The sequence below is a fragment of the Meles meles genome, chromosome 21 (genome assembly GCF_922984935.1).
Source record: "Meles meles chromosome 21, mMelMel3.1 paternal haplotype, whole genome shotgun sequence".
NCBI lineage: Eukaryota > Metazoa > Chordata > Mammalia > Carnivora > Mustelidae > Meles > Meles meles.
This window is the reverse complement of record NC_060086.1, coordinates 13,640,334-13,666,355: the sequence shown is the minus strand read 5'-3', so window position 1 is coordinate 13,666,355 and position 26,022 is coordinate 13,640,334. Positions and strand designations below refer to the sequence as shown.

The window sequence follows — 26,022 nt, the reverse complement described above, 5'->3', positions numbered from 1 at the left end:
GGCACGGATGGGAGCCGGCTGCATAAACTCGAGCCTCTGCTTCCAGACTTGTACAACAGGAGTGCCCGTGGTGGCTGGCTCTGAGTCTGGCCTGAGATGCAAGGGGTTCGATTTTGTAAGAAGCGCTTTGCTCCTAGCGCGTGCTGAGTCAGTGCGAGCTATCTGCTCACACATGGGCACGTCAGCACCCTGGGCAGTTCTGGGCAATGGCGGGCGCAGGAGGGGGCGCGCACCTTCCTGCTTCTCCAGGAGCCCTTGCTGGGTTCAGTCCTACTTGCGCTTACCCACGTGTGCTTGTGTTCCATCCCCTCCCCTGAGCAGCGGGATGGATTTTCCTGGATGTGCCCAGCAGCTCCCCTCCACCCTGGTCTCTTACACCCCACCACACAGGGCCTCCGGGCATGGGGACTCCCTGCTTTCCTGGTTTCCATCCCTAGTCTCTGGTTCTCCCCACCTGTTCCCTGGGCATTCAGGCTGCCTCGAGCCCCACTGGACATGGCGCTGCTACTGGGCAGGTGCAGTGACCTGGGTCCCGGCGAAAGAGCTTGCCCTGTGGAGTTCAGGCTCCTCCCTGAGGACTGCCATCTTCCATGGCCTTCTGGGCCCCCGACTGAGGGACCTGCTCAGGAAGGGTGATCTGTGAATGAGGACTCAGGAAACCAGAGGGAGCCGGCAGGACCATGGCGCGGCACCTCCCAGGGTGCTGTGTCTGTGCATGGGGCCTGGGATTCTGGGACTTACAGTGGCTGTCCTGAGGCAGGAGCCCAATTTCCCAAGAAGCTGGGAAACCAAGAGGGGCGGGGCTCTGGCTCCTTCTGTAGGAGGCGCACTGTCTGCTTTTGTGACGGAGGCCTCGTCCTCGTGGCTGCGGTTGGTGTGGCTACTGTCGTGTGCCTCAGATCTTGTTAGTCATGGCTCGGGGGCAGCCCACCCAGCCTCTGCCTGGGTCATGACTCCAGCTCCTCTCCTGCCCCGGAGTCCGTCTTCCCCCCAAAACACCAGTGTATGGAAACTAGACCCGTAAGCCTGGAACACAGCTGCTGTGGAGGAGAATCTGCAGTCAGCTGGTCCTGGCCGTGTGCTCGAGGGACCCCCTCCTGGCACCCATACCCCCGTGACCGCACACTTGTACGCTGTGGTTCCAGATCCTGTTCCGGGCCAAAGACCTGGACCCCGAGCCCCACAGTCACGTCGTGCGAGGGAACCACACGCAGTCGGCACTGCTGGCCGGGCTCCGCAAGTTCGTGCTGTACGAGCTGCAGGTGCTGGCGTTCACCCGCATCGGCAACGGCGTGCCCAGCTCGCCCCTCATCCTGGAGCGGACCAAGGACGACGGTACGGTAACGGCGTGCTCCAACAGCCCTAGCGCCCCGGATGCTGGTCGTTTGTAACTTAATTTTCAAACCACTTCCACCACCCCCTCCCCCCCACTTTTCTCAGTTGAGAAAAACAAAACAGGATTGTTTTTCAGTCACTGAGCATTTATATGGCCAATTTCAGCCTGGAGTGAATTTTTACAGCCTAATTATGAACCTCTGCGAATTTTGGTCGTAAATTGAAAGAGGCTTCACAGTAAAGGCCGGGTTGGGCGGGGGCCGTAAAATGTCCAGCCGCTGGGGCTGGCGGCGTCGGCACAGATCGGGTTAGGCGCCCCACCCCCAGCCTGGGTGCCTCATTTTCCCTGGTGCCAGCCGCTCCCGCAGTCCACACACCAAGAGATCCCTAGAAGTTCGTGCCCCGAGTGCAGCGGGCTCCGTGGGCTCCACGGGCTCCAGACTCCCCACACCCATGCTTCCAGGCTGGGATAACAAGCGCCTCTTGACAGCTCTGTTTTTATGGAAGTCTAAATCATCAGCACGTATGTTTTTCCACTTTGCAGATGTCAAACACTTAAAGGTTATCTCTTTTTACATTTTTATTGTTACACAGGCTGTAGCAAATAGTCGGGGAGGGGGTGGTATATATTCTAGGGGAAGATACAGCTCTCCCCGCCCCCCCCCCCACACACATACCTTAGGGATCAGAAGCTTCTCGCAGAAATGCAACAACTCGATTTCCAACTCGATTTCCTGGTACACATCTGCCGAGGTCATTCAGTTCGCCCCACGGTTGTTTGTGCTCTCCTGGGAGATGGCAGCAGCGCTGGGCTTGAGTTGAGGAGAGGAAGGAGCACTGCACACCATCCTGTCCTGGATGCAGAACCCCGGGGAGGCTGGGGTCTGATGGGGGGGCAGTGGCCTCAAGGCTGTTGGCAGAGCTCTGCGAACCCATAGCAGCCTGGGTTACAGGAACGGAAAGTGCAAGGGGCCTCCAACCTTGGCCAGTCACAACTGCCTCCTTCTAAAGTAGAGGCTGGAAGTCACAGAATGCTTTTCCTTCTTCTCCCACAGTGCGATTGGAAGCATGCTTTCCACTCCCTCATTTCAGTGTGATCCCAGTGATGGGGCTTGAGGACGGGGCAAGGGACAGAGGCCACATAAGCCTGCTGTTGAAATTCTCATATTTTGCAGCTGGTCCTGGCTTCTGAACCCCTACCCTCCTTACATTTATGTTATCAAACACAAGGGTCACAGATTTATTTAAACCACAGGTTTAAAATTTTAAATACTGTTCTCCACTTAATAGTGAGAAGCAGTATTCAGCGGCTCCGGAATGACTGTAACACCCATCATCCTCTCTCTGTGTTTGTTGTTCTGAGCCCCTTGCCTCTTATCTGGGAATCTGTTCAGTTCCAACAAGAAGTTCAGGTACTGGCCACTCGCCTCCTGCTTTAAGTAAATATATTCACGAGGGCCATGACACTGGTAGGCAATGGCGCCATGCCACACAGAATTATTATACACATTTGTGCACATCAGCTCTTAATTTTCTAAGACGGTGCACAGGGGAATAAACATTCATTGTAAACATGGCGAGGGACTTTAGGCCATCGGATTTATCTAACTGACTGATAGCAGGTGTCAGGCCCCCAAAAGGATTCAGCCCACATTAGCAGAATCTTGACCTTGGGCCTGACACACTTGCAGCCTCACACCCCTTGCACTCACGGGCTCCCAGCACGGTCTGTGAGCACTGCTTCTGGAAGCCGGAAAAGCAGTTGAGCTGGGTTCTAAATGAGGTGTTTTCTCAACACCATTAGGGGGCCACATGGAGCCAGCTAGATTCCAAAAGTCATTCGCGGCCTTGGAGCATCTGGTCCATGAACAGAGTCACCTGTGGCTGCAAACGCTGGGCCAGCCCACAGAGCCCTATGTAACTTTGTAACCTCATCACGTCCCCCTGTAGCCCCATATCGATACCTGGCTCACAGGTTTCCTCTCCTCCCTCCAGCCCCGGGCCCACCAGTAAGGCTCGTGTTCCCAGAAGTGAGACTCACATCTGTGCGGATTGTGTGGCAGCCGCCGGAAGAGCCCAATGGCATCGTTCTGGGTAAGGAAGCGGCCGTGATTAAAAAGATCATAGCTCAGAGGAAAATAGCAATTACATTGATTTCATCTGTTTTTATTACACGTCAAAGAGGTTGAACAAAAAAAAAAAAAAATTGTGCCTGCCGCCACCCGGCACTTTCTGTGCGAAGGAAAGCAGGACCCTCCTCGGTCCTGTAGCTGTGTGCTGAGGTTCCTTTGCAGGATGAAATTTACATTTTGTTGGCCCAGAACATCCTCCATTTGTTTGGGGTTCGCAACAAAACCATCTGTCTTTGGCCCTTCCTTCAGCTCTGAAATAACCAGGCTGTTTCCATGGGCGTCTGGGAAGCAGCAGCCTCATTTCTCGTGGGAGCCAGAGACCCGGGCTTCGCTCCCCAGTTCTGGGAAACATCCTTGGCTGCTGGGCCCTCACCTCATCCTTTTAAGAAGTTTCCAGAGTGAATTGTGTGCCTTGGGTCCCTGGGAAATTGTTTACTTTTAACGTTTTGTCCAGGGAGGCCTCTCGGATAGCATTGATGAAAAGCCTTAATTTTTCTTAGTTCCCCAAAGACAGCAAGTCTTATTTAAAAAAAAAAAAAATTAGTTCCCTCATTTAGCCACCCTTTCGGCATGACAAATTCAGGGCCTCTCCCATGCACAGCGTCGCATGCATGGTGGGCCGTAAGGAGTGAAAAAGAGGAACCCGTCCTTGGGATGTGAGTGGCTCCCGGCACCATCAGGGAGAGGCACGAGGACAATGCGAAGTGATAGCTGACCAACGACCATTCACGAGTTGCCCCACGAGCAGGTCCCTGAGGCTGAGGGGCTCGCCACGGACGGAAGGCAGCTTCGGGGCTAGATCTTGCTGGAGAGTGGCTTCTGCAGTCCTGGAGGAAGGGAAGAGGGTCACCCACCCGCCAGACGGAATGCCTCGTGCTTGTAGCAGTATAGACAGACCCCAGCCTGCAGACATGGGCTGGGCCAGGCCGGGGACATGCAGGGAGGGCCCAGACGCGTGACATCAGGCATCTAACAGCCAGGACCCCAGGCTGGGTCTACTCTCCAGACCCAGGCCAGCATCCGATAGGGTGTTTCCCCAGTCCAGACTCGCAGCGTACCCCCACATGTCTTTGCTTATGCACTGGGTGGTTATAGGAAGTTTATAAACCTTGTACTTACAGACAGGTAGTAAAATCACCACTCATACCCGCTGGCTTCTGACATTAGGATTCTAAGATTTGGTTTGAAAAGGGGTTTTACTTCATTAAAAAACATTTTTTTTTTTAAATCTGTGCTGAGGGCAGTAGGGAGTCACCCCAGGACTTTGAGCAGCAAAGTGACATAATCAGGTTTGTCTTTTAGGTAATAACTACACAGACAGGCAGATGTTTTTTGAGTTCTTTCTTCATGAACACAGGAAGGACGGAACCTGGGGCGTGCCAACATCGTCTGCTGCAAGCCTGGGGCCCTGCTCAGTCTGTCCCTTCCTGGTGCCATTCCTGGGGTTGCTGGGTGGAATACTTAGCTAAGAGTATTTCTGAATTGGGTGACCTTCAGAACTACAGGTTCTTGGTACCTTTATACTACAACGAGCCACAGAAGAAGTTGCTGGTAGAATGTGTGTTTTGGATCCTGCCAGATGAGACGGGATTGCAGACCTCTGTTAGGCCCCGGACCTTGTGCTCCAGACCTGGGGCAGGAGATGGTCCACGGAGTGTATGGCTGGGCCACAGCCTCCCAGAGCCCCTTAGTACCGCACCCGGCTGCTATCTCTCCTGGACGGAACTGAGCTAAACATCTGATGACCCAAGGGGCGGCCCGGCTTTCCACAAGACAGGAAACCTGGAGCACAAAATGTGAATTCTGACCTGTTGCAGTACCCAGAGTCTCCAAGAAGCAGAGTCTCCCCGGCCTGCCGAAGAGGGAGGCCCTGTCGCCATCCCACCCCAGGCCTGGCAGCCCCTGCCCACCCCCACTGCTCCCACCACGGCCTCTGCCCTCCACCTGGGCCAGCCCTGTACTGTACTTGTGGGTCCTTTGCCCTTCTGTGCCTCTAATGTCACATTTGATGTCATCTCCGTCTGCAAGCTCCCTCCACGCCTGTCCCTGCTTGGTCATGCCCACTCTCATCACGCAAGTCTCGCTGTCCGAAGGTAAAATCTTGTCACTTACCTCAAAGGGCATCTCTAACGTTTGTACATCTGATTGAAAAAGCACTGTGAACAGAGAATTCACACCACGATGGGATGGCATTTACATCATTCAGATTTGGAGCCCTAGAAGGTCGGATATGACCCAGGAGAGACAGGGACATCGGCAAACACACACACACTCATATACTCCCGGAGAATGATCTGGAATGTCTGGGCGAGGAGAGCACATCTGTCCCTGAATCCCAGAGGCCCTTCCTGTCAGGTCGTCATAAGCCTGAGTTCTCACACCTGTACCCAAGAGACACGCACGGGACACTCCTGCCATGTCGTGTTTGATGACAGGACACCCGAGTGTCCATCAGTCAGGCCACAGAAAGGTGTGTTGTGGACTCTTCCCGCAGCGGTTAAAGGAATGACCAAGGCCTACATGAGTCAGCATGAGGAAGTCTCACAAGCCTGTTCGAGGGGAGAATACACCCAGTGGGAGAAGGTTCCTGCACATGTAAACCTCCATGAGCGTGATTATCACCATTTACGGGTCCACACGGTCAGTGCACGTGTGTACTCACGGGCAGGAACACACCCCGAGTTGAGAAGAGAGGTTGCCTCTGAAGAAGATCCGGTGGGTTCACAGGACGGCCTCAACTTCCCCTATCTCATCTTCTCTCTTATATGAAAAAAAAAAGTCCAATTTGACAAAATGTCTAGGTTTATTCAAGTTGGTATGATGAATACTTGGGTGTTCTATCTATATTATTCCCAGTATTTTCTGTATATTGGAAAGATTTATAATAAAAAAGGACTATCATAAGATAAAAATAACAACATTCACTCTAAACTTTGAAAAAACAGAAAATTCAGACATGTAACAGGAAAAAATGAGAATCACCACAGTTCCACTGCCCAAAAAATAATGTTAATATTTTTTTCTGATCATTTTCTAAAATTATAAGTACAAAGTATTTCCTACTTAGAAGGGAGCCTCTCTGTCGTATTACAGGTGTGTTTAGCGGCGGTGACCCGCACATGTCCCTCCTGCCCCGTCAACCACGGCCAACCCACCGGGACCCCCAAGGGATTTTGTGTTTATCTCTTCTTCGGTTTTCTAGAAGATATTCCTAGAGTTAAACTTAAGCTTAAAAATCTAATATTATGGTTGCCTGTTTTTAGATTTCATTCCAACTCTTGTCACGTGTTTGTCTGTGACTTTGCTCTTCTCTTCCCACGTCATGAATCTTTCCTATGTAGACACCCTCGCTGTCTGTGTCTGCACACACCCTGCCGGGATGTGTGCAGCATCTACAGCGTCCTGGCGCTCGCCCCTGGGTGCACGTGCGGAAGGGTCCCCAGCCCCAGATGAGCACGCCCAGCCTCGCGGGTCTGTTGGCTGCTCCCATCCCCGGACTGCCCTGGGCTTCATCTCAGTTCTTATTGTTCTGTTTCCTTTTCAGTCTCTGATTTCTCCTCTCGCTTGCTGGTTCAACCATGCACTTAGGTTTTTGTTTCTTGATACCATATTTATTAGTTTGGGATGTCTTTTTTTTTTTTAAGATTTTATTTATTTACTTGACAGACAGAGATCCCAAGTAGGCAGAGAGGCAGGCAGAGAGAGAGAGAGGAAGGGAAGCAGGTTCTACGCTGAGCAGAGAGGCCGATGCGGGGCTCCATCCCAGGACCCTGAGATCATGACCTGAGCCGAAGGCAGCGGCTTAACCCACTGAGCCACCCAGGCGCCCCAGTTTGGGATGTCTTTACAGGAAGGTTTTTCGGGACACCTGGTTTACCACATGCCGAAAGCAGACTCTTCTCTGTATACTTAAGTGCTGCTCGGACATCCTAGGTCCGAACATATTCATCCCCAAAATGTAATGTTGAAATGCAAATACATTATAATTAAAAATTTAAAAATATATATGGATCATGTCCCAAATTGTGCAGTGAGAAATAATAACGTGACTGACATCCTTAGAGGTGAATCTTTTTTTTTTTTTTTACGATTTTATTTATTTATTTGACAGAGAGACAGATCACAAGTAGGCAGAGAGGCAAGCAGAGAGAGAGAGGGAAGCAGGCTCCCTGCTGGGACCCCAGGATCATGACCTGAGCCATAGGCAGAGGCTTTAAACCACTGAGCCACCCAGGTGCCCCCTTAGAGGTGAATCTTTATAGCATTTCTGATGATCTCCTCAGGATGCAGGCCTGGAAGCAGACTAACTGGGAGAAGGTGCTAGAACATTTCCAGAGTTCTTCCCCTACATGTCACACTCTCCCTCCAGAAACGCTATGTCTACATAATAAACTCATGAATCCTGGGTGGCCTCCCCTACCCTCCCCTGGGCTTGAAGCACCACACTCTGGACAGGCCAACGGCAATGTGGGCAAGGTTGCAGACTCGGCAGCCCAGGCCAATGAATTTAGGCACGGGACTGAGGCTTTCTGTGCCTCAGTTTCCCTATCCTTCAAATGGGAATAACACATTCCCTCATAGCGTTGACTGAGTTGTGCATGAGAACCTTAGGACAACGCCCGCCACATTGTAAGCATTCAACAAATGTTTGCTCGAATGCATGGCTGTTTAGTATTTCATTATGTCTCCTGGACTGGAGAATTCTTTCTTGTCCCCCAAGTCTTCGCCCGGTGCCCGCATCTAGCTGGCCATCCCAAGCAGAGGTTTCACTCGGACAAGATGGGGAGAAGAACCAGGAGGGGCAGAAGTTGGATTCAGGCTATAAGAGACATTCAAAAGTTTGGATTTTGATCTGTAGTCCCTGGGAGTGCCAGGTGGGGGGTGGTCATTAAAAACCAGGTAAAGAGAGGGCCGCATTTAATACTTCGTGCATTCTGACCATGGCAAAGCAAAGAAAAGGGAAAATAGTGCTCTGTCTACCCATAATGCAGAAAAACACCACGTCGGAGCATCTTCTGTGGTAATGGCCTTTAGTTGTAACGGTAACAGATGTTGTCTGGGCAACCCGTCACCTGGATATTATTACAGCTAGCACATCAAATTGCAGATGCCGTAGGAAGGATGAGAAAACAGTGCCTGAAGATTCAGATCAGTGTTCGTGGGAGAGAAAGGGAAACATCTTTTTCGCAAGACTGGCTTCCCACCCAGAGACCTCGAATCAGCGCTCCCACTCGGGGCACGTGTATGAACTCCTCCCCAACCCAGACTTCGGTAATCTATATCAAAACATACTCTTGCATTTCCAAAAAAGATTAACAGCATGAAACAGCACCAGGCGCCTGCAGGGAAAAACACTTGCTTATTTGCGTAAATATTTTACTGTGGAGAGCTTTTAGCATTTAGAGCCTGCATTTGGGGGACGCGGCAGGAGCCCCCGGAGCACGGTCACCCTCCCTCCCTCCCTGGCAACTCCGCACTCCCTTAAATGCCGCCAAGCTAATGTGCAGCATGTGCTCTTTAAACTCATGCGGGGCTGCCCGCACACATACCAGTGCTTCCCCCTACCTCCACCTGCCTGCCGAGGGCCCAGCATTTACCCTCAGCTTATTACGGAAGGGGGTGCCAAGACTCTGCTGAGAGTTAGGATTGCAAGGGACTGTAATCCCTGTTTGCAAATACAGAGTTTTGATCCACGGTTGCATTTGTCTGCCCCCAGTCCTCACACGGATAAGCCGGAGAGCCAACAAGCCACACAGTGCCTGGGCTGGGCCTTCCAGGGGCCATTGTGCAGCCGTGGGCTCTCCCAACAAGTCGTGGGTGCTGGCAGGGCCGTCACCGCTCACGCCCACCCACTGGGGTTACCGAGGGGGTCAGCAGCACCGTGCCCCATGGGAGGCCTTGGCTTCGGGCCCCCGAGCATCGGGCCCTAGGGACACACCATGGAACAGGCGACTCTCAGATGGGGACCTTTCACTCGCCCAGGATGCATGCAATTCAGGAGAGGCCTCCCGCCACCCAACGGGCGTACGCAGCTTCCCTGGAGGACTCTGGGTGTGGTCCACAGTCACCCCATCTGAGTGAGGCAGCTGAGACCCACCCTCCCAGGAGCCCCCCCGCGCCCCCCAGAGGCTCATAGCACAGAAGCATCTTAGAACCTCCTCCTGCATCTCCCACAGCTGAAGATTCTAGAACTGGTGTTGGGCTTGAAACACACACCCTTTCCCGATTCTGATTTTCTAGATGCGCGTTTTTTTCCATCTTCTGGGCATGTTCAGAGCTTACGTAGTTTCCATCTTCGCCTTGGATCAATGTGGCTCATACTTGGCCTTGCCCCCCTGAATGCCTGTGTGATCATAATTCACCCATAACCTTACAAATGAGACTTCACTCGGGCCGTGTTTCCCTCCTGGTATTGATTCGGCTTGCCCATTCTTTCCTAACACCCAACGCGGCCTTCTGCCCTTATGCCATGGACACCCAGCACGCTTATGTCCCCGATGGCACTCGGGCTGTAATTACGTAACTGGCCTTTTCCACCACGACACTATTTCCCGTGATTCCCGACAAATGAAGAACGGGTACTCAGCTGCTTCTGCCGCTTATGCACGGGAAAAGCTCTCATTTCCTGCCCGTAGAGGTGTGGCGTTGTAAGGATGTTTGAGGTGCCCTGTCTTTATGTTCACCAGGCCACAGAATGAGGACTGGGGGGCATCACCCTGACTCGAGGGCAGATAAGAGGAACGGACATAACCCCCGGTTGAGGGACTTTCTCCCAGTGGCTCGTGTAGGAGCTGGAACAAAGGCAGAGGTGACAAGCCGGGTTTCCCGCAGTTGCAGAGGGGCGACGCTGGCCCTTGCTGTTCCGTGTGTTGCTTGAATCAATGCCGTGACTGCAGGAAGTGGTCCTTGTGGGCTCCGTGCTTTGGTGGCAGAGGAGCCCAGGACAAGCCCGCCATAAACACCCCCTTCCTGCTCTGTGCTGGTAGCGCCCCGGGGGGCAGGTCCGCGTGGTGCAATATTCCAGCCAATCCAAACTCACGCTCCTGAAGGGCAAGAATGACGCTTTCCAGATGTGGTGAGAAGACACGAATGAAAAGCCTGCACCTGGAGTAAAATTGGTTTTGTTTCCGTTTCATAAGCATAGAAAAATGATGACAAGCAGTCCCTAAGACAGGAACAGTGACCTCGAGGTGGTGACAGGTGCTATGTACGCCATCGGCCCTCGGGCCCCAGCATCGCCCCACATGACCTGGCCTGCCGTGTCCTGGGGACAGCAGGGCACTGTGCCTGAAGGCATTCTCTGCCACAGGGCCGGGCTCCTGGGGAAGTTGCCTGCCAGCAGTACAGGCCCATGACAGCTGGGGGTTGGGGGGTCGCCGCCGTAGCCCCTGCCATACCCCCCAAAGTGGGCAGAACCCAGCAGGGCAACTGCTTCCTCGCGCCGTCTGTAAGCTTCCTCTGTCTCCTGGGCTCACCTCCCTAGCAAACTCTTCACCCTGGGTTGTCTTGGAGCCGACTGGGCCCCTCAGGACTCAGGCAACAACATCCACAGAACAGAAAGTGTCTGGTACGGGCAGAGCCCCCGGCTCTCTAGCCCCTGCCCCTGCATAGCCAGCTCTGTTCTCCTCTCCGGGCCAGCATGACCAACGGTGACCCACAGCGGCCCATGGGATGTGACATTCAGAGGGGCCTGGGCCTCCGGCTACCCCATCTCGACGCACGTGCTACCCCTCCTTGGTGCTCTGGGTTCCGGTGGCTAAGGGCTCTGGCATTGGCGTGGGCAGGGTGGGGGGCCGCTCCTCTTGGGTTGTGTTCCTTCCACACCTAGTGGCAGCTCGAAATCCAAACCCTGCTGCAGGGGCCCCGAACCCCCGCCCTGACCCTATTCCTGGTGCAGGTACCCCAGGCCTCCTCCAGACAACCCCGGTTTTTCTGTCTGCTTTCTGAAACAACTCATCCTTTCCAGAGGAACCCTGGCTCGGAGCTCCTGCCTCTCTGCTGTGCTGGCATCGACCCCTGGGCACTGGATTGTGCCCCTTTACCCCCCGTTCCCAGATGCCTTGCCATCCCTCAAAATCTCCTTGCAAATGTCCTGTGGAATGACCAGATTATTTTCCACTTGTCTCTCTTTTCTTCAGATCATCAGAATTCTACCATTCTAGAGCAGGAAGGAGCTGGGGAAGCAGCAGGCCCTCCCCAGCCCAGGCAGAATGGGGATCCCACACTGCTCTAATAAGTGGGAGGTGCTAATAAGTGGGGCGAGTTTCTGCTTGATTCACAATGTAGGGCTAAGAGCTTCTCCCTCTTCCCTTATGGGTCTTACAGCTGGTCAAAGAATTAAGCTGACATAAGGTGAACAGGAGAAAAATTTAATTTTGTGTATACAGGAACCCCAAAGATTGGAGGCTCAAAAGTGACCAAAGGAGGCTGTTTTTTAATGCCTTTGAGTTAAAGAAATAGTAAATTGGTGAGGAATTGGCAAGACCAGGGGTTCGGGCTTGGGGGGTCGACTGGTGAACAGGGTTCTACAGCCACCTTGGCCCTAAAGTGCCCCAGGCAGGCGATGAGGCTGCTCTCTTCCTCCTGGTGCAGTGAGGGGGACTGACGCCCTGCAATCGGGGACAGAGGAGGGTCTGAGCGTCCCTCCGGCGCTGGCTGTTTCTTAAGTAACTTTAATCCAAAATAATCAATAGGCGAAAATGGCATATTTGGGGGTGGCGTACACTAACTCTGCTTCAAGGGCTGGAAATGAGAAGCTGGGAGTTGCGCCAGGGTCGGCGTTGAAGCCTGGCCTCAGACCTCCCAGAAGCCGAGGTGTCGAGTACGGAGGAACAGCCTGCAGGCCGCAATCTTGGGCCCCAAGGGGCCTGGGACGCCTCCCAAGACCTGTGCATGCAAGTCCCGCAGTCGTCCCACTCCAGGTGCTGGGATAGCGTGTGCAAGCAGGTGATCCCTGCGTCTCCTTGCTCCCTCGGGCACAGGCGCGTGTTCTCACACCGTGAAAACAACACCTGCTCAGCTTCTCCCACCCAGAAATCCCATGTGCCCGTGCACGGGGCCCAAGCCCCAGACCCACGTACATCAGCTTGCTTCTGGTACAGAGCAAGTCTCTGTCTCTTTGAGGAGGGCTGGTGTCTCTTCATCACGAGGAACGATATTCAGATGGCCGAACTCGCTGACACCGGGTCCCACGTCATTCTTGAGGTTTTAAAAATGTTATGTTTGCTCATGTTCTTCTAGGTAACATCTGTGTCTGTCAGTGTGGCCTCTGGGCTTCTTGTAAAGGTCAGTTTGTCTTTGCAAAATATCTTGCCTTGCTCTCTTTCTCTAGTTGAGGGAGATGCGTTTGTTAATGTCACTGGTCAGTCATTAACGTGCCTTTTGTTCTGGATGCAGACGACCCTCCTCCACATGCTCGGGGTGGGCAGGGAAGGGGTCACCACCAAGGCCTCTAGCTGACACCGGTCCTGCGTGAGGCTCACTTCAGCCCCTGTGTATGGACCACATCCCCATGCAGGCAACATGGACTTGGGACAGCGGCTGCCTTCCCCGCAAGCTTTGATCTGTCCTGTGTGCTGCTTTAAATCCGCGGAGCGGGCATCACTAGTCCCCCCCAGCCTCGCTGCAAATCCTGACAACATAAAAATAATAACACGACTCATAACAGCCAGAGAGCGGCATCCTGAGGTCAGAAGTGCTTTAAGAGCATTGATTTGCATAACTTTTATAGCAGCGGGTGAGTGTCAGAGCCGAAGTTCAGAATTAATAGCTCAGATAACAGAACTAAATGCACAGACCAGCAGGGAAAGAAAAGCAATACTGTAAGCAATCAGCCGTGTGTGACTGACAAGCCAGGGGAGGAAGTACGCCGACGTCACCCCATTCCCAGGGTTGAGTCCGTGGGTGCTATAGGAAGAATTAGGGACTGAGTACCTTGTGGAAATCATGACTGTCAGAGGCGAGGATGTCGTGACACTCGGGCATGGGGAGGAGAAGGGCCACAAACAGAACGTCGAGACTTGCGAAGGGCCAGACCTGTGGCCGAGTGAATGCCGACCCAGGGATGCTACCGAGGAGAGCCCGGCATGGGGCGGGATGCGGGCCCAGCTTGTGCACACTCAGGCAAGGATGAACAAGTCTCCACGGAGGCCTCAGCGACCCTGTGCTCTCCGACGCTCCCCAGAAAGACGCCCAAGAAGCCGGCAGAGCCGACCTGGTGGGCTGGGGCCTGGGCAGGAAGAGATGTCTTTAAGCTCATTCCCTACACTCCCGTGTTATTTGTGAGCCGTGTGAGTGTAATACAATTCAAGAGTAATGACGAAACATTGCAATAGAACATTTTAATGCCTTCATTAAGAAAAAAAAAAAAAAAAGGCAGCTTAAGGCTAGGAATTTTCCAAGATGAATGTGAATGTGAATTCCGGGACAGGAAACCCCGTTCCGGCCAGAAGGCCGCTGGCCAGTGACAGAGTCTGGGCCCCGGAACACAGGCCGCTGTCGGGCAACGCACACGGAAGGCCTGCACTCAGCGTCGGCTCTGTGCCCGGCTCAGTGCAGAGCACACAGCACACAGCAAACTGGACAGGCGTGGTGGGGCCGGGGTGTCTCTCCCACGTCTTGGTCCATCCCCAGCTCCGACAGGACCAAGCAGGAGTCTGACCCAAGTCTGTCTGGGTCCCATCCCTGGCTGCCGCTGCCTAGCACTCACTGCCCTTCCCCAGAGCTGCCAGACCCAGCAGGTGCATGGGTGAGGCCCAGAGGTCTGGGGATGAAACTCCCTGGAGGCTACGTGACCAAGGACATCCAGAGCAGCAGGCAGAGGAGCTGGTGGAGACGCCGAGTCCTGCAGCCACAGAGGGTGGAGAACTGCCTACAGTCCTTCCTTTGTGATCACTTTACAACCTGGAGTGAGTGTGGGTGATGCTCAGCTGGGGCTGGGGCCCAGGGCCCATTCCCTCCCCTCCACTCCCCTCCATTGGCGGTCGGCGTCCTCCCTGCAGGCCAATCCACACCGCATGGCCCCCTCATGTGGCCTAACATGCGGAGACCCCGGGGGCACAGCAGAGAACTCCCAGAGCCTGGATCACACGCCGGGCAGGTGTGCTTTCAGAGCACGTGCTGGTCGCGCCCCACGTGCTGTCGTCTCTCAGACATACTCTGGTGTGCTGTGGTGCATGGTCTCCAGCAGCCAGGACTCAGCAAGGGGACTCTCCCTTTGCAGGAGGATGGGGGCAGATGTTTTCTCTTCACAGGAACAAACAGTATGACTCAGTAGAAAGTGGGACTGACTCAGGGCTCCCAGCCCAGCTCTGCTGGTGACTTCCCGTGTGACCTCAGGCAGACCACTTACCCTCTGTTTGCTTCGTGGCCACGTGAGGATATGTAGGTTTCCTGTCGTGGCTTTTTTTTTTTTTTTTTTTAAGATTTTATTTATTTATTTGACAGAGAGAGATCACAAGTAGGCAGAGAGGCAGGCAGAGAGAGAGGAGGAAGCAGGCTCCCCACGGAGCAGAGAGCCTGATGTGGGGCTCGATCCCAGGACCCTGAGATCATGACCTGAGCCGAAGGCAACGGCTTAATCCACTGAGCCACCCAGGCGCCCCCTGTCGTGGCTGTTTTGAGGGCTCAAGCCAGGAGGTCAGCAGGAGAGCCCCTTGTGGTAGCTACAGTGACCACAGTGTCCTCACCCTCAGGAGGCGAGGTGTCCAGAACTCTCCAAAGGCTTGGGACCAGCATCCCAAGGCACCTGAACCCCAGACGCCCCCACCTACAATGGGGCAAGGGAAAGAAAGGTGGGAGGAAGGTACAGAGAAGCTCGGCTTGGCTTCCCTGGGCAGTGGGTCATCAGTCCCTAAATGGTAAAGGACAGTCGTCTAGTAGGACACCCTGGCCAGAGGCTAGAGGGCAGCCGGTCATCCTCAGGAGGAGAAGGAACCCCAGGGTCCTGCAAACAGCAGGCCTATGAGTGGCCATCGTTGTGGACCAGGCAGGGTGTGCCCGACCCCTGGTCTGCGTGGCAATGGCGGTGACCAACAGTGGTCAGCAGCTTGATGCTGAGTGCATGGAACCGTCCCGCCCCAGACTCACAGCCGGCCAGGTGGGGCTCCTCGTGTTGTTGGACGGATGACGAGCTGGGAGCTGGGAAGACACCCAGAGGCTCGTGCGCCAACAGAGCCAAAGAAGATGCGAGAAGAACAGCAAAGTAGTGGGTGCGTTTCACCCGGAAAGAGGGGTGGGCAGCGTGGAGTTCCTGGTCGCTGGGCGACCGTCCCACCCCCAGGAAGCCAGAAGAGCCTGAGCTGGTAGAGGACAGAGTCCAGCTCTGCTAGCCGCGTCCCCTGCCCCAGGAGGTCCTTGTGTCACCAGAGCAGGCTGGCTGTCATCCGTGTTGGGGGAGACCACCGTGCCCCACCAGCTCTGGGGTTAGTCAGGACAGAGCACCGCTGTCAGCGCCGGTGGGGAGGCCACGCGTGCTGGATCCCAGGCTGGGGCTGAGAGTCAGCGCTGCTTCTTCAGACGTGGGCAGAGGGGGTCTCGGTACAGCCTGGTTGGGTGGCTCGGTTGTTAATAACATCTGATCACCCGTAATCTCTTGATAATCAAGGAACTTTAGGAGCCCTTCAGAGCCACAGAAGTCCCCAGAACAGATGACATGCATCCCACTGCCTCCTCAGCAGGAGGGGGATTACGTGGTGGGGAGCCCCCCAACTTGGGGGTCATGCTGGGGTTTCCTGGGGGTGGGCACAGAGGAGGGGCTGACAGCAGGAAACGGAGCTCCTGAAACTGGGATCTGTGGGCAGATGGGGAGGATGACTGAGAGGAAGGACATGTAGCTATGGGAGAAGGGCGCCCTTGGAGGACCATTCTAGGAGGCACTGCCCTTGGCCCTGTGAGGGGAACAGCAGGCGGCGGGAGGGGCGAGGAAAGACAGAAAAAGCGGGAGCACTGGGCATGCCCCTCAGGAGCACCAGCTGGTTCCCGCCACGTCCTCTGGGCTCCAGCAGCCGTGGGGAAGATGAAACTGTTGCCCCATCTTGGGGGCGGGAAGGATGAAGGGGAATGATGGTCATGGGGCCCCACCGTTCCAAGGCTCCATCTGTCACCGCGACTTTTCCCCTTCTCAGATGCCAGTGGAGGAGGAAGGACGTCGGGGAAACAAAGCAGAGCAGGGGGCGGGGGTGGCAGGAACGTAGGGTCTGTGGGGGGGTTGACATGACTGACACGTGGCCCTCCTGCCCCCCCCAAACAGGGTACCAGATCGCCTACCGCCTGGCCAGCAGCAGCCCCAACACGTTCACCACGGTGGAGGTGGGTGCCACCGTGAGACAGTTCACGGCCACTGAGCTGGCCCCGGAGTCCGCGTATATCTTCAGGCTGTCAGCCAAGACGAGGCAGGGCTGGGGGGAGCCGCTGGAGGCCACCGTCATCACCACTGAGAAGAGAGGTAAGACCCAGGGCCCACGTCCACCGTCAGGGGGCTCCGGGGAGGAGAGCTGGGCCCAAACGGGAGTCACGATCTTGCTGGGCCATGGCTTCCCGGGGCAGGCCCTGCACCGTAGCGTGTCTACACAGCCCGACATTTACCGGACAGGCAGGAACGTCCCTCTCTGCTCTCAGAGAGGTTGTATAACTGGCCCAGAGCGGGTCTGACTCACCACGTTTGAGGGCAGCTCCCCGAAGCCAGGCACCTGGTTTCTGATGTTCCGATCCACCTGCTGAGCAGGTGTTCAAAAAACATTTCTCCTACTGAGCGGTCCTGGGGAGATCTGTCTCCACAGACACCACTTCTGTTCCAAGCTCTGGCGAGGTGCTTGTTGTACGTTGTCTTGGTTTATCCTCACCAGAGCCTGGTGAAGGAAGCGCTGGGAGCCCCCGTTCTGCAGAAGAAGTGGGGCCCAGATGGAGTCAGCTATTGGCCAGGGACTCAGCTGTGGGACAGTGACGGGGACAACCTCCCCAGGTCTCAGGCCGCCTCTTCCCACAGCAGTCCGCTGTGGCTTCCCATCTCAGCGAGCCCCTGACATGCCCTCCAGCCTCGCTCTGGGATCTGCCTCAGCAGGCTCCCTCCCCAGGGCCACCCCAACTCTAGTCCCAGACGTCTCAGGGAAGAGGACGACAGGAAGACACTTGCTCGGAGAAATGACCTGTCCTACCTCCCATCTGGGAGTCCTCAAGCACCAGGCTCTGGAGCTATGTGACTTCAGGCAAGGCCCTTCCCTTGTCTGTGCTCTGGCGCCCACCCGGTGGCCTCTTGGGAAGTACCGAGGGCCAGCACGGTCCGCAGACCTCCAGGGGCAGAGCTGGTGCAGCGCCCGCGCTCAGAGGGTGAGCCCGGGTCCCCGCAGCCTGTGTGATCGCTCTAGGACACAATCTAGAGCAGACAGTCTAAGGGAGGCAAGAGTTGAAGCGGAGTGCTTGAGAAACAATCCAAAGGGCCGATCTGAAATCTACGAAAGGTAGAAGGCAAAGGAGGCGGTCGGGCATTGAGTCCTCGCCACGTTCTGGCCATGTTCTGGCCACGCTCCAGGCAATGCAGCCCACTTCTCTCTCTAATTCCCACACAAGCAGGCCAAGCAGGTGAGGAAGCTGATGCCCCACAAGGTGGAAGGGCCCACCAAGGTCCGGCGGCTGCTCGGTGGCTGCCCCAGCTAGAACGCCCAGCTGACCCTTCCAGTGGCCAACGGAGGGACGCTGGCATCACCTTTCTGTGGCTTTGGATCTTCCAGAGGCTCCACCTTCCGGGGGAAGACCAAACCCTTCAGCCCACTGTGAGTCCTCTGACCCCAACCACTGAGCCTCAGTCCCCCAAGGACGATGACAACTGCATGGCCCCTCTGATGACAACAGTTACCTCTCCTGTTAACTGGAGGATGGAAGCCTGGGAGTCACCGGAGATGCCGGAGCGTGAAGCCGATGGAGAGACAGCGTGCACACTCGGGGCCCTGGCTATCAGCACAGACACTGTCTAACCTATGGTCCCGGCACAGGGTGGCAGCTGGGGGTGCGGCTGGCCAGACAGAGGACAGGCAGCAGGAGAACCCCCTCCTGCCCAGGTCATCAGGCTCCTCCTTGTCCAGGTCATGCTTGGGGCCCTGAGTGCCTCTCCCAAAGGCTCCTGCCTTCTTCCTCAGAGTGGATGCAGCCCCAGAAGGGAATCTGGAACTTTCTAAGGCACAGGAAAAGACACAAGTTTGCTAATAGTTTGATGTGACTTAAATCCAGATGGAAGCATAAACAGGTGCGCCTTTTAGGAGGCATCCCTGGTCCATGGCGGGTCTGCTACTGATGGGGCTGGGGGGACGCACACCCACACCCCAGCCTGTGCCCCGACCTGTGCCCCGATCACCCGCATCAGCTGCCTGGGGTCCATAGGGCTTAGGGGCTTTCTGCCAGGGCCCACTGACTCCCCCCAGCAGAGCTTTGCCCATTGCCAGATGACCAGGACTGATGAGGGGACGCAGGCCTGTTGCTCCGGGCGAGGAGAACCAGACAACCCGAGTGTGTGCTCCCAGAGGAGCACAGACCACATCAGGGGGAAGGGCTCCCCCCACTGTCACCACAGGGCCAGCCAGCCATGGCTGCTTTATTACCCACAACACATTCTCAACAGGATCGATAATCTTCATGATAAACAATTAAACAATTATTCCTCCCTCTGTGGACTTTCTCCGCTGCAATCGATGGGGTGAGGAGACGCGTGACGGAAACGATCCGAGCTCAGGAGCCAGGTCCTGGCCCCGTGCCCCGCACCCTCAGTCACCAGCACTTTGGGCACAGAGCAGCAGTGACCGCCCCCAGGGGAGCTGAGTGGGACTCTGTCCGTGTTTCGGCCTCGCGGTGGCTTCCAGGGAAAGGACATCAACAGGACAGATGCCCTGATTCCAAGACTAGAAGGAGAGGGTGTCTCTCAGAGACTCCCCTGGGGACGTGTGGTCGTCGGAGAGCACGTGTGGGCTCACCCTCCCGTCTGTCTGTCTGTCTGCTGTCTGAGAGAGAGCAGCGCTCCGGGAGCAAGCCAGGGTCTTCAATCAGATCCCGCTGGGGTGGGTCCGAGTTGGCCGTGGACCCGGAGTCCACTCCCTCTCCTCGGCCCTCTCTGCCCTTGCTCGCAGGGGGCCTTCCGGGAGCAGCAGCCTCTCACGTGTCCCTGCTCTGTTCTCTCTCGGTTGCAGAGCGGCCGGCGCCCCCCAGAGAGCTCCTGGTGCCACAGGCCGAAGTGACGGCGCGCAGCCTCCGGCTCCAGTGGGTCCCGGGCAGCGACGGGGCCTCCCCCATCCGCTACTTCACCGTGCAGGTGCGAGAGCTGCCCGGGGGCGAGTGGCAGACCTACTCCTCGTCCGTCAGCCATGAGGCCACAGCCTGTGCTGTCGAAAGGTACCGAGGGGCAGGCAGGCCCTCCGCAGGGAGTGTAGCAGCGGGTGTGGGGGCCGGAGACGCACCCGGGCAGCTCCCCTTTCTTCTCTAGTGCACGGGCTCCCCCTCCTGGAGCCCCTCCGGCCTCTGCCCCGGGTCCATCTTTCCAGATCCAGCCCTGTGCAGGTTGGCGGGCACGCCCCAAGCCCCAGAGAGAGAAGAGGCACAGATCACAGGGCCGGGAAGCCTGAAAGTGTGGGCTCCAGCCCCCGAGGCCCTGAGAGGCAGAAGTGGGGGGTGTGTGTGTGGAAGTGGTGTCACGGGCTGAGACTCGCACCTTCTCTTTGTGCTCTCTCTCGCCGGTGGCTCCCATGCCCACTGTCATCCGTTAGTGATGGCTGCTCAGGGAAATGGGAGGGGTGTCCCCACCGCACCCTGAGAACCCAGCATTTATCCAGTTACTGAGGGATCCACCAGGCAAAGGCGGAGGGGAGCGGTACTGACCACCGCATCTCGCTCTTGGCACCTATGGCCTCATTTGGGCCCCTTCCCATGTTCCCACGCCCCTCTACAGTAAGAGATGAGGGTAACCCCCTCTCTGGGGTGAGGGACCAGGGCTACATAACCGTCTAGGCAAGGGTTCTCAGCAGTGACCTTAGGCCTTGCATCCCGACCTGGGGGGCCTGGGCTGCACAGGCTCACACCACCCTGCAGAAGCCCCCTGGTCTCTTCGGTGGCCAGACCCGTCCAAGGAGCCAGCGGCATCTTCCCTATCCTTCTCTGGCCCTGACAGTGGTCACTTTCCATGAAGCTCACATCAGGCTATGCCGGGACCACAAAGGAGCGTGGCCCGCGGGCTCCAAGGATTCCAGTACCCCAGCCAGCCCTGCTCACAGGGATGGGGGAGGAGGCCTAGACCCCATTTCCCAGGCTCACCGATGTTCCTCTCACCTTTCAGACAGAACACCACGTACTCATTGCCCCCTATTCTGGGCCCTGTGCTGGGAAATCGCACCCACATTTCTCATTGAACCCATGTGATAGCCCAGTGGGGGGCCACCCTGCCATTCCTCGCAGCTCTGGGAGCCCGAGATCTGCCTCCGGAATGGATGGCAGTGACCAGGCCGCCATCTCAGAAGGCCATGCAAAGCAGTCCTGCTCTGTCCCCCAGCTTTCTGCCAGCGCCCCTTGTACCCTTTAAACAGCAGCTACACCACCCAAGAGGCCCGCTCTTGGCCCCTCAGAGATCTCCGCTGGCTGCCCCCCCCCCCAAAGCCCAGAAAACCCACCCCAGGCACAACCCCGAGCCTCAGGGCATGGCCCAGCGTGCCCAGGTGGCTTCATGAACCACATTCGGCCACACTCCCCTCTGAAAGAGAGGAGAAAACTGAACTCCAGTGGCCTCATCTGTCCCGGGGCCTCCTGAGATCAGTGTGTGCAGGAGACTTCCCGTTGGAAGTTTGCCGAGTGACAGTCTGATCTAGTGCGGGACATGCTGTGGTCAGTCCCCTACAGGCCCCCGCGCCCGTCAGCAGACACACACCGAGAGCCAGGTTCCCAGGAAAGTCACCTGCTGGGCTTCCTACTCTGAGGCCAGGGTTTGCCCTGCGTGTCCCCCCAGGCAGCTTGGGGTCCTGGAATGCAGGGGGCCAGAAATGGGCCTCATGCTGGGAACTCAGCTTCCTGCTCTCTACACACCCTCCCCTTGACCTAAGACCGGGGTGGACTCTTCCAGCCATCTGACGCGTACCTCACCCCTACTGTGTGCCTGGGTGGTGGGAACAGAGGAGCTACCGCTGGCCTCAAATTCCGAAAGCGCTGGAGAACAGTGAGGGCACGAACGGATCCATGACGCGTCTGACACATGTCCTAAATGTAACGTGCTGAGCGAGCATAAGCGCTGAATTCAAGGATGGGGGTCGTTTCCCACACGCCAGCACATGCTAGACGCTATGCTGGTCGTTACCTGCGTCCTCTCATTCACCCCTCCTGAATCCCACTCCCGTTTGTCCCTCCCCCTCCCTCCCTTCCTTCCTCCCTTCCTTTCCCTTTCCTCTCTTCCCCCTCCCTTACCCCCCTTTCTTCCCCCTTCCTTCTTCCCTTACTCCCTCCCTCCTTCCCTCCTTCCTCCCTCCCTTCCTCCCTACCTTCTTCCTTTTCTCCTTTCTTCGTTCCTTCCCTTCCTCTCTCCCTCCCTTCCTCCCTCCTCCCATCTCTCCCTTCCTCCCTTCCCCCTCTCTCCCTTTCTTTCTTCCTTCCTTCCTTCCTTTCTCTCCTTCCCTTCTCCCCCCTTCTCTTCCTTCCCCACTCCCTTCCCCCCTTCCCCCCTCCCTTTCCCCCTTCCCCCTTCCCTTCTTCCCTTCCTTCCTCCCTTCCTTCACAGATACTCACTGAGCACCTCCTGGGTGCTAGGCCTTGTTCTTTGTGCTCGGGGCATAGCAGTGAAAGAGGCCACCTCTGTCTGTGTCCCTGTGGGGAAGGCAGACTGTTGTCAAGGAAGCAAATGGTTCCTTACAAATCGTGGTGGGGCTGGTGAGGGGATGGACAGGCCTAGAGTACAGCGCTCAGGGCACGGGCTCTTTCTGAAGCCATGTGAGTTGTGGCCAGAGGGTCCCGATGGGAAGAACAGCCAGGATTCAGTGAGCGCGCTGCGTGTGTCAGTCTCTCCTAAGTGCTTCTCAACGCCATCCACACAACCATCTCACGACCCCATGCTCCAGTTGGCCCAGGTGAGGCGCCTGCGGCTCACCAACCTGCCCAAGGTGATGTGGGGGTCAGTGTGGGGGCAGTTTGGCTCCAGAGTGCTTGCTCCTGGCAACTGCCCTGGGCTGCCTTTTAATCTGAGGAGAAGCTAATGCAAATGTGGGGCCTCAGGTGGTTGAGGCAGGAACCAAAGGAGAAAACCATGCTGTTGTCACAAGAATTAGATAAAATAGCTCCTAGGAAGCTAGGAACAGATGGGAAGTTATTTGTTTTAACTTGATAAAGGATAGCTCCCCCAGAAGCTGCAAGCAAAGATCATTGTTAAGGGTGGAACTTTGGAAGCGCCCCCAGGACAGCCAGGGCCAAGGCAAGGTCACCTGGCACGGCTTTCCCAGCTGGAACCGGGGCACAGAGAGGCCAGGAGACAGGCCTGTGGTCACGGGCTAGCCGTGGCAGGGAGAGCTGGCGTGGTGGAGGGCTGAAGGGAAGAGCCAACAGAGAACCTTCAGGGGCCAACAAAGAGCCAGTACAATCCCGTCTTAGGCGGGAGGGCATGTGAAAAGACAGAGGAAGATTCTTCCAATCCTGTGTCCACAGATTCAAAGACCTGCTCGTCGGTCTTTGAAAACGCAGAATCCTTCCTCTAGGCCGAGAATTCCCCAGACCCCACTTGCAAACCAGTTGGGAGTGGGGCTGCTATTGGCTAACTCGGGGGGCATGGGAGCCCCTTGGTCTCCTAGAGGACCCCTCAGAGCTTCCAGTGTTCCACGGTGCTCGGTTTGAAACCCATGAGGTTCCAGGTTGGCCGGGGAGGGGGACAGAGGACCGGCTTGGAGGCAGCGAGCGTCTGCCCACAGGTAGCTGGGGGAGCAGGCAGAGTCCAGAGCCGCCCGGCTCTCCTGGTCTGGGAGATGGACACGGGCAGAGCTTTGCCCCAAACAGAGCAGCGGTCCACGGGGCAGGGGCGGGGGTTCTCTTCAACGGCTCCTTCGGAAGTCATGGCAAGGACAGCCGGAGGAGCTGGCCAGCCAGGGACCCAAGGAAGACCACAGCTCATCTGCTTAGAAGTCTGTCCAGTGTCAGTGTGGTACAGAGCTCAGCTCAGACCGTCCACACGGACCAGGTCGATGGAGGGAGGAAGGCAGGCCTGCGCGGTGGCCGCGAGCCGTGCGCCTGGACCATTAGGGCCCCTCAAATTCCTTTCAGCAGGCGGTTGGGGGCGTTTCTCCTGGTTCCAACGGACAGTTGACCTTACCTCGGTCTTAGAGGCGGCCTCAAGATGCATCCTCCTCCAGTCCTGGCCAAGCCAGGGACAAGAGACTTTAATGGGGCCGGGCCTCGGTTTTCTCATCCCTGCAATGGGAATCACACTGCCTGGCCAGGCCCTCAGCAGGGACAAGGGGCAGGGGGGCCTCCACGAAGGTGCACCTGCGGGTGGGCGAGGAAGTGGCGAGGCGGGCCCTGGTTTCACGCTCTGAATCGTGTGCGGGCTGCGGTAATTAGCTCCTCCTGAGAAATTCTCGAGTCCCTCAGAGAGCGGTGGTTTGCTTTGCAGGAGAGGCTCTAATTACAGGAAGAGCCCAACGTAAAACAGCCACCCTCCAGCCAGGACATTCAGCCGCTGGGGGCAGGTGGGGAGGATAGTGCTGGCTGCCTGAGGGCCCCTCCCAGGCAGGAGCAGGATGGATTCCTGGTCCCCCAGCGAGGGCCTCTTCCTCCGGGCTGCCGGCTCCCTATGGCCAGAGCTGGGGCAGGACAGGGAAGGGCTCAAGCCCTTAACAGCTCATCTGTGTTTCAGGCTGAGACCTTTCACTTCCTACAAACTGCGCCTGAAAGCCACCAATGACATCGGCGACAGTGACTTCAGCGCGGAGACAGATGCGGTGACCACGCTGCAGGATGGTGAGCCAGCTGGGACCCAGGAGGGGTGCAGACACGGGCCCCTGGCCGGCTGCCACCTTTGGACCCCAAGACAGGGGCTTCCAGGGAGAGAGGCCCCGCTTTCATCCCGAGCCAGGAAGGGGTCGCCCAGGGGAGGGAGGGCGATGACTGGTGAGCAGGAGGATTCAATTAGCAGCAGACTGCTCAGAGCTCTGTACAGCCTGTGGTCGTGAAGCCAACTTCAAGGACTGGCAAGTGGAACGGAGGTTCCTTTGATTGGCTTCCAAACCCCTACAATCCATTAGCATCCTAGAAATTGAATAATTTATAGGGTCATTAAAAATAAATGTGGAAGGGTAGCTGCATTTTGAGTGGTTTCCCCATTTTTCTCATTCACGAACTGCTCCACAGTTTTGCCCTTTGACGGAAGCCCAGGGAAGTGAAGGAGCTGAGATCCCCCGAGAGCTCCAGGGGGTTCTTACCCACCCTCCCCCACCTCAGAGGAGCAGGCCCGAAGAGCTTTGTGAGTTCGGGGCCGAACCTGCCAGGCCCGCTGGCAGGCCGACTTCTAGGGCGGAAGGGTCGCTCTTGCCTCGTGGATGCGGGGGTTTGGATCTCGGGCTGCAGGTCTGAGCCTTCAGCTCCCCCAATGGCACTAGGGACTCACTTCCCACGTTGCCATGTTTCTCCTTTCTAAGCCGGGAGCCTGCCTTCACCAACATGAGGCCTCGGGCGAACCAGGGACCAGCAGGAGGGGTTCAGGGGGACCCTTCCATCTTCTGGGCCTCACACAGAGATCATGCACACCCAGGGTGCCCTCTGCCGCTGGGACAGGCCCTGCAAGAAACCCTGTGGTTGTCTTTGTGGCTCGTCTTCTCGTCTTACATTTAACACAGCTCGGGTTCTATTTGGGAGAAGCACTGATGCTTAAAAGAAAGAGGGAAATGCAGCAAGCTGATTTTGTTGGCTAGTCTTTGAGGAAATTGCAGGCCAGTGAGGAAGATACCACAGCTCAGGCTCCTGCTGAACTGGCCTGTTGGGGGAAAAAAAGCATTTGAGGGCCTCTCCAGGTTCCCAAAGGCCTGTCTGCATCTTTTGTTACTGAAATCCTGTCTTTGGCCACACCAACCCTGTCCTCTTCCTCTTCCAAGATCTGCAGTCCTCTTGCATCGACTGTATTGTGTTTGGGCTGTACCGTCTCCAGAACAACAGATCTGCTGGGACGGACAGACTCCGGGGCTGGGGGAGCCCTGGGCTGAGTGTGTGGATGGCTCACTGATAAACATTTCCTTGTTGTGGTGGCTGAGGTGTGAGACCCCCTCAATCCAGCGTGAAATCCCGGAAAGCTGGGTAAGGGTCCAGCATGGACCTCAGGCCAGCAGGAGGCCAGAGAGCACAGGGTAGGGGGCTCCCCAGAAGGCAGGGGGGCTGTAGGTGAGGCTGATGCCGGCATGTCCCAGTGCTGGGTGCGCCAGCAGGTGCAGAGGAGACTCACAGAACCGGTGACCGAGGGGCCGAGTCTCAGACAGTCAGGTGGGTGTGGGGTGGGGACAACAGCCTGTCGTTCCACTCAGTGACTCTTGGTGAGCCTCTGATACGCGGTCTCAGGACCTTACAG

General features: G+C 56.5%; 1 protein-coding gene across 3 annotated transcripts in view; it reads left to right on the top strand.

Moving 5' to 3' along the window:
* The window catches only part of SDK1 (sidekick cell adhesion molecule 1), a 919,871-nt gene that overhangs the window by 822,622 nt on the left and 71,227 nt on the right, over window positions 1–26,022 (top strand). For all 3 annotated transcript variants that reach the window (XM_045993982.1, XM_045993985.1, XM_045993983.1), the window contains 5 exons: window positions 1,146–1,335; window positions 3,331–3,429; window positions 16,717–16,911; window positions 19,640–19,841; window positions 24,322–24,425. In XM_045993982.1, coding sequence (XP_045849938.1) covers window positions 1,146–1,335; window positions 3,331–3,429; window positions 16,717–16,911; window positions 19,640–19,841; window positions 24,322–24,425 — 790 coding nt within the window. The remainder of the gene's footprint in view (window positions 1–1,145; window positions 1,336–3,330; window positions 3,430–16,716; window positions 16,912–19,639; window positions 19,842–24,321; window positions 24,426–26,022) is intronic.